At 39.7% G+C, this 8,633-nt stretch overlaps 1 protein-coding gene across 1 annotated transcript; it reads right to left on the bottom strand.

Annotated features, from left to right (window-relative positions):
• Window positions 1–328: 328 nt before the first annotated feature.
• On the bottom strand, window positions 329–2,139 carry LOC147884669 (uncharacterized). Its single transcript, XM_087397981.1, has 3 exons — window positions 2,062–2,139; window positions 1,492–1,707; window positions 329–1,101 (listed from the first exon to the last, which is right to left on the bottom strand). Exons 1-3 carry the CDS (start codon window positions 2,089–2,091, stop codon window positions 415–417), a joined length of 933 nt encoding a protein of 310 aa, XP_087254107.1. The 5' UTR covers window positions 2,092–2,139; the 3' UTR covers window positions 329–414.
• Window positions 2,140–8,633: the final 6,494 nt, after the last annotated feature.

Here is an 8,633-nt window from a genome sequence, read left to right as displayed (position 1 = left end):
TTGTGACACTTCTCCTTCAAGCTGCTACGTGTCCTCTCTTTTTTTCCTCGTGTCCATGGTTAATAGGTTAAAGAAAAAAGAAATACAATCATCTCTCACACTTTACAATATTGTTAACATTTATAGGTCACCCACAAGTATTGCAAAATACTAGTCTATAGATGAATCACTCATTGCCAACAAAAAATCCTTCTATTGAGAGTTCATGAATATGAGACAAACTTTGAAATTAACAAAAACAATTGAAACACATGGAACTCTACAATATATACACTATGGTTCTTTAGAATAAAAAGTAAAAAATATAAAAATAATGTAGACCTTTGTTCCACCAGTTTGTTTCAATTGAATTGCCATCAATGCCACTGTTTTGTTCAAGATATTAAAAGTGCTTTCATGGCCATGACATGGAGTTCACTTCTTAGTGCGATTTCCTTTCCTTGATTTTTTCAACTTGGAGCCCCCGGGGCTCGAAAATGTTTTGGGTGGTGAGCGAGCCGGTGAGCCCAACAGCCAGCCCGAATCTATCATTTCAAGTACATCTCTTACATCTTTATCTTCATGTGAAGCGACAGTACTCTCATGGACCTTGTCCACATCTTTATCTTCATGTGAAGCGACAGTCTCATGGGCTTTCCCAACCTTGTCCTCACTTTCTTTGACTTCCTCTATACCCTCCTCTGCAATCACTGCAACAACCTTCTCTTCGGTTAGATACTGTGTCTGTCTCAGAGGCTGCAGTTCAACGGCCTTGGCTTCAGGCTCACCAAGATGCTGCTCTTGTGCCAATAGATCATTATAAAAAGACGGTTGAATGCCTTTCTCTTCCACTTCGCTGTGCTTGACCAGCCAATCAGAAATGGACCGTGCCAAGGGAGCAGAGATTGCGCACAGCACAGGAGCTACCAAATTTAGCAATGGGAATCTGTTGGCCAAATCAATCGCTTTTTGCATGTTTTCCCTCAGAGTTGCCTCATGTCTTACCCACAAGTCGGCAGAAACTCCTATCAACCCTCGTTTGTGTAGGATAATAGGAGCCGCTCTCAGTTTTTCAGATGTTCCAAGTATGTATCCTTCAACAGAGGTACCCAAAACATACATCTGAAATGAAGAATACAGTAAACTTTAAGGGCTGCTCGATATATCTTGACGATACCAAAAAGTTCATGTTGCCATTCATGCTGGAACTTTGACAGACCGGTAAACAAAATGCAGTCTCGGAATCTCTTTAAGGAAAGAGATGACAATCAGCAAGCCACTTAAAGAAAAAGGGACACATGTTGAAACTCACAACAAGGACTAAGCAGTATGAAGAAGGGCTAAAAACGAGTTTGTATGTTGAACTCCTATAACCACAATGCCGAGACAAAAACCTTGAGAGACGGTACCAAGAATGACTGACAAATAAAGTAGTTCGAAAGAAACTGGACTACTTTCAAAAGCAGGTTAAGAACAAAATAAACTTTTCTGAACACAATTTTAATGGTTTACCTGGTCATCAAAAGCAGCTAAAATCCCTAAGCTAGACTCTTCCAGGGCCTCGATGAACGGATGAGTCCATGGATCCACCAGTTGTTCTGCATTCTTTATAACGGTGCCGACAGGGAACGGGAGGAAGGTAACCCTTTCGAAACAAGTATGTGCGAATACGATTACATACGATGCAAAGTCGTGGAACAGCCGCGGTTGAGGCTCTTCTGCACAATCCTGCAGTGCACAACCACATTTACTGTCAAAAATCGCAGGATTGACAAGCCATATACAGGAGTGGTGGGTTTGAAAGAGAAAATCACTGATCATTTAACGAGAGAGAGCGCTGATCCGCCAACATGTGATAATCTGTCTTCATATTAATGAGAGTCGGCGGCCTAGCCCAAAAGAGATCCAATGAACAACTGCATGCATCACGAAGCTAGGAACGGCAACTGATCAACTAGAAACTATAGCATAAGAACACGTCGGGCGACTACAGCTGGGGGGCGTGGGAGTTGTGATGAGTTGCATGGGTGAAGATGGAAGGTACGCATAGGAAAAAAGAGAGGTGAAGAACGATGAACTGACGAGGAAAGGAGATGAAAGAGGAGAATTCATGTCGTCGGGTGCAGCGAAGGAAGCTCAAGAATTCGAAGGAAGCTCGGGAGACGAAGAGCGTTAATTGAACGACGGGACGTAGAAGAAGAATGTTTTGATTTGAACGACGACTTCCAAATTTGGGGGCGCACGCGCCGTCGCCTTGTGTAGCGGTGTCCCCAGATTTGGCGGAGCCAATTTCGCAGCATTGGCCGCCGCACCACATGTATCCCGCCCTAAAGAGTCTACATTCAAGTATTGTAAACCTCTCCAAAATGGAAGTTATATTTTCGGGGCAAATTGGTAACCATGTAGATGCACACCAAATGAGAGCGCATCTCTTCCCTTCTCTATATCTGTATACTTCTCTATGCTTTTCTCTATACTTCTCTATCTCTATCTCTCTATATATTATTTTATTGGTGCCCAGGAGGGAAGGCTTTAGTAAAGGTATTTCTTTTTAAGAAAGGAAAATGATGTGGATTTTTGTTATTTAGGTCCCCATCTTTTTCTCCCCCTTTCTCTCTCTCTCTCTCTTCTTCTTTTTCTCTCAGCTTCCACGGCAAGCCTTTTGAATTTATTCAACTTGTTGGCCTGCCATGTCAAAACGTGGAAGCCTTATTGACGGTGGGTGAGCTTCTCAAAGCGAAAAGAATTTCATCCATTTCTCTAATTTCCACGTCTCTCTTTCTCTCTTTCTATTTCAAGGCAAGCCCCCTCCCCCCCTCTCTCTCTCTTCTCCCTTCTCCTTGCTGCACATCCAAGTCCTCTCTCTCTCTCTTTTCTTCTTCTTCTTCTTCTCGTTCTCTCTCTCAGCTTCTAAGGCAGGCCTTTTGAATGTATTCAACTTGTTATTATTAGCATTGCCCTGCTAGGGGCAGCCAACTCAGCCGCACAAATGGTTCTGCATATGAGCTCCTGTACCACAACATCAAAGCCCCCTCTTCTTCACAGAATCTTTGACAAGCTGTAACTTTCAACAAACAGGTTCTCTCCTTCTACAAACAACCCATCCCTTCATTCAAGCCTCTATTTGTGTCCACTTGCAGCTCGGCTATCAGCGCGCCAACTTCCTGTGGGCTTTATTCTCTATGCTGCAGCCTTATCTCCTCTGCAATTCTACGACTTACTCCACATTCAAGGTCGCCACTCAACTCGCAAGGTCTCCTTCTTCCCTCTCTTGCAACTGCCAGCACTACGGCTCTCATTGTAGGCAGCTAGGCTATCCACTAGTAGCTTGGTGCTGCTGTCCCTTTTCTCTGTGTTGATATAGTAGCTACGGCTTTCTGTTGGAGCTTTTTGTCGTAACAACTCCTCTTTTACTTTTAGCTTCTCTTCTGTCTCTTTTTGCTCACTAATTCCTTGCTTCCCAACCTAGTTTCTACACTCTGGTTGCGTTGGAGTGTAGTGCTATGTGCTCAGGTACTTGTTTGTGACTATATCACGAGCTTGTAAAGACTCTCATGCCTCCTCACCGATGAACACAAGCCTTTATTTAACGACTTCTTCTCCAACTACTAAAGAGCTCTTCTCCTACTGCTACGAACTACTAAAGACTTCTAAAATGCCACATACAAATACTTAAATATATGTATCAACGTATAGGGGGACATACTCTCTTTCTATTTTTACAGACACACACACACACCCTCCCCCTTGGGCATACTAGCAATTCTAGGGGTGTGGCTCATTTTGATAACATTTTTGCTACAACATGTTTTGTATCTACCCTAGAGATTGGCAGAAAGGCTCTACATGGACGTGAGAAGAACATGGGGGAGAGCATATGTAAGCATTGGGAATTGTGCACTTGATTTGTTTTAGTTTCATCTTGAAGGAAGAACATTCACACTGTACTTACTTATTCCATTTGTCCCAGTAGCGGTGAGGATGGGATCCACATACCCAATCAGGAATTGATAAATTCATTATTTTGAAGACCTGCTCATTGGGATAATGCTCGACCCACAATAACTCAAAATTTGGGGACTTAGTTAGCTACCAGACATGATACTAGATTCTAGAAATATTTAGACTTGATATGGATATATATAAAGAAAGATACAAAGAGCTATGATTACAAGGACAGTGATTAGAGTCCTATAGTTGTGTGATGGGAGCCTTTGTACTAAACTGAGGTTTGGTGGATGAACTAGAGGAATATTCATTACACCTTATCTCTCATGGATATGGGCAATGCAATGGTACTTGCAGGCATGAACTGCATAAGAGGAGGTACAATCATGAAGACCATACCCAATCTACATGTTACTTCTACCAAGACTTAGTGATACCAGCTCGAAAAATGGCTGGAAGTAGTGGAAAAATGGGGATCCATTGGTACCCCAAGAAAGCCATTGATGCTATGGAGATAGTGGGATTTGGCCAGCCTGACAAGGGATTTCCCCACTTATCATTCATGGCAATAATTCTCGTGCAGAGGAGTCGCATGGCCGAGGAAGACTCCCTTGCTATGTAGCCCACGAGCCTAGAAGACAAGATACACTCTGCATCTTCTTCCATTCCTTCATCAATCTCCTTCTCCCATAATCCTTCCCATATTGAGCTCGAAGAAGGAATGAAGATCAACGCTCATCAATGGAGACCCAAACTTGCCACACCAGCTAGTTGGGGAGCGTAGAAGTTAAGCAGCAGCGCACTGCCCAATTCGTGAGCTCAAAAACAAAAAATAGCTCAGAAGGTCGCCCCATATGCTATTAGGTACTGCTTCACTTGCATGAATTTCATATGAATACTTTCAAAAAGCTTGGGTATCTCTTTCTAAAATGGGCACCTCATTCACTCTATTCAATGGGGGTTGGTTCTCGGGTTCGAACAGAGTTCTTGGTGTTTTACAAATCGATTGGGATACCTAGGTGATGTTGATGTCCAAAGTTGTCCACGGATAGATGCTCAGAAAGCTTGTTTGGTCCAACGTTTCACTGGCTATCTCTCGCAAAACATGAGCAGCAACTCTAATATTTTGCAATGTATAGCCATTACCTAACTCGAAAATATATTAGTAATATGTGTAGCGAATCATCAGTCTCGGTTTGTTAATTCCCATTGTGCTATTTTTTCGTAGCTGAGTCTTTCTTTTATTGTTTTCCTTCTCTCGTTGCCATAGAATAATTTTGGAAATTTTAGTTCTTCGCAATCCTTGCTATGTAGCCCACGAGCCTAGAAGACAAGATACACTCTGCATCTTCTTCCATTCCTTCATCAATCTCCTTCTCCCATAATCCTTCCCATATTGAGCTCGAAGAAGGAATGAAGATCAACGCTCATCAATGGAGACCCAAACTTGCCACACCAGCTAGTTGGGGAGCGTAGAAGTTAAGCAGCAGTGCACTGCCCAATTCGTGAGCTCAAAAACAAAAAATAGCTCAGAAGGTCGCCCCATACGCTATTAGGTACTGCTTCACTTGCATGAATTTCATATGAATACTTTCAAAAAGCTTGGGTATCTCTTTCTAAAATGGGCACCTCATTCACTCTATTCAATGGGGGTTGGTTCTCGGGTTCGAACAGAGTTCTTGGTGTTTTACAAATCGATTGGGATACCTAGGTGATGTTGATGTCCAAAGTTGTCCACGGATAGATGCTCAGAAAGCTTGTTTGGTCCAACGTTTCACTGGCTATCTCTCGCAAAACATGAGCAGCAACTCTAATATTTTGCAATGTATAGCCATTACCTAACTCGAAAAATATATTAGTAATATGCATAGCGAATCATCAGTCTCGGTTTGTTAATTCCCATTGTGCTATTTTTTGGTAGCTGAGTCTTTCTTTTATTGTTTTCCTTCTCTCGTTGCCATAGAATAATTTTGGAAATTTTAGTTCTTCGCAATCCTCATCTTTGAAAAATCCAAGTGGATGGTATTCTTGTGAAGGTGCTATTGTAATAATATTAGATGTGGTGTCAAAAAATTCACCCAAGTCCATGAAACTGTGTACAAGTGTATTTGTGCAAGCATCAACGGCCTCTTCGTTAGAGATTTCAATATTATCATTGCTATCTTGGTGGTTGTCATGTGTTTAATTTGGTTTGTTCATTTCATAACTTAGATGAAATTGTGATATCCGTAAATTTGAGATCTTATCTTTGTACTTTCTATAAAGTGGTGTTTGTGTAAGAATGTGTAAAGCTTTCATGATATTATATGGTTGAATGTACCCACTTGTATAAATTGATTTGTATTCAAGTTTACGCTTTATTGCCACACCTATTGTCGTTGTATGTTCTATTAGTTGTGGAAGTACAATTTGTATGATATTAGTATTTGCAGGCACATTAATAATACTACCTTTTAGTAAGTACTGCCCGTAGTTCAAAAATTGGTGTATTTGGCCAAATGTGTTTCGAGGAGCAACTAGTCTTTCTTCTAGTTTGCTCAACTTTGAGATTTTTGGCAACTCTTTTTGCATTCTTACTAGGATGAGTAAAGCCTACACAGTCAGAACCATTTACAGATTCAATGAATGAATGGGAGAGAACACGAACAGAGGGAATGGTTCTGCAGCAAATGCCGCCTTGTTTACCTTGTCTTCCTTCTGCATCTATGTGACTTCACTGAAGTCCTGACTATGGTTGCCTTGTCTTCACCGAAGTCCACAAACGGTAGCCCTTTGATAGTCGTTTTAAAGCCATATCTCAAGAGACTATCTTCCACAAGAGACTTGCCCATCCATTGTGGAAGATAGGAATTAATGAGCAAAAAGAGACAGTAGAGAAGCTAAAAGTGAAAGGGGAGTTGTTACAACAAAAAGCTCCAATGGAAAGCTGTAGCTACTATATCAACACACAGAAAAGGGACAGCAACACCAAGCTACTAGTGGATAGCCTAGTTGTCTGCAATGAGAGCCATAGTGCTGGCAGTTACAAGAGAGGAAAGAAGGAGACCTTGTGAGTTGAGTGGTGACCTTGAATGTGGAGTAAGTAGTAGAGTTGCAAAGGAGATAAGGCTGCAGCATAGAGAATAAAGCCCACAGGAAGTTGGCACGCTGATAGCCGAGCTGCAAGTGGACACAAATAGAGGCTTGAATGAAGGGATGGGTTGTTTGTAGAAGGAGAGAACCTGTTTGAAGGAGGCATGGCAGGGAAGGCAGTTGAGATGGTAAGAAGGAGTAGGAGGAGAGCAAGTCAGTTGATGAAGTTGGGATGTAGTGAAGCATAACCAAAGAAGTCAGGAGCTTGACAGAGATGAAATTTCGAAAAAGGAGGCGAAGAGTAGGATGGCGTGCACCAAAAAAAAGGGATTATAGAGGTAAAATTGTATATATGATATGTTGGCAAAATTTTCCAAATATATATATATTCATTATATAAAACTTTGGCGAATTTTCATGGACTTTATTTATAATTTTATAATCTTAAAGGCTAAACCTAGCTCTTTTTTTAAATTTTAGTTTCAAATTGTGGCAAATATACTAAGCTTTTATTTTTATAACAGCATACAAACTTTCACAAGCCATATAAAAATGTCACTTATTAACAAAACTAATGCGAAAAAAATCATCCCTGATTCTAACAAAACTACATATAAATCATGTTGATGAAAACATTGTAATGCGACCTATAGAAGAATTGAAATCATGTTTGTAAAAGTTTTCATTTTAGCATCTTATATATATAGTTCCAATTGTTTTTGCAAAATGTTGTAAAAGTAGACGACTTTAATTCTTTGAACACACTTGTATTCATTTAAGCATTCTTTGTATAGATTTTCAACTACTTTTATAATCTATTGCATAGGTAGGCGATTCAAATTCTCCAAGTTATATATATGTGTTTCAATCTTTTATGCATGTTTCACAAAATTCTCTAAACATACTTGCATTCATTTAAGCATTTTGTGTGTATAGTTTCAATTGCTTTCATGATATGTTTCATGGGTAGACAATTTAAATTCTCTAAGCTACATACATGTGTTTCAATTTTAGTATTTCTATATTATATAGTTGTATTCCTATCTATATCATACATTGTGACTTTTTACAAGTTACTCTTCTTTCAGTAATATTTTTTCAAAGTAATTAAATATTTATATAATAAGATATACATAAAAAAATAACATAATGATTGATTTTCACATTCTTACCTCGTGAAACAAATATTTTTATAGGTAGTAAGCATTCAACCTTTTTTCATTTAACTTTATACAATTACATAATTGTGAAGGATGGCAACGATGCAGCTACACAACAATCAGTTCAAAGTGATCAAAATTACAGACCTCATCGAACGGATGCAAGGAGTTGCATTTGAGGGATTAATCCTTAACCATTACAAGACATTTGACTTCAACAAAGAAAGTTCATATTTAAATATCCGTGCCGACTTAATAGATGATGGACTTGTAACGGTTACATTACAACTTAACAAGGAATTAATAGAAAAGTATGATAAAGGAGACGCTAACATAACAATATGAATTGCATATTACACAAAGATATTCAAAATACATCCAAAATAAATCAAGCTTAAATTCTACCCTAATACAAGTATAAAATCATTAACGGGTGCATTCAGTAAGGAAACAGAGGGCACTCTTGCCGTTGCT

The sequence above is a fragment of the Dipteris shenzhenensis genome, chromosome 26 (genome assembly GCF_047967505.1).
Source record: "Dipteris shenzhenensis isolate YYH24624 ecotype China chromosome 26, Dip_SZ_1.0, whole genome shotgun sequence".
Classification (NCBI taxonomy): domain Eukaryota; kingdom Viridiplantae; phylum Streptophyta; class Polypodiopsida; order Gleicheniales; family Dipteridaceae; genus Dipteris; species Dipteris shenzhenensis.
Note: the sequence above shows the minus strand (reverse complement) of the source record. Positions and strands in the feature narration are given on the sequence as shown.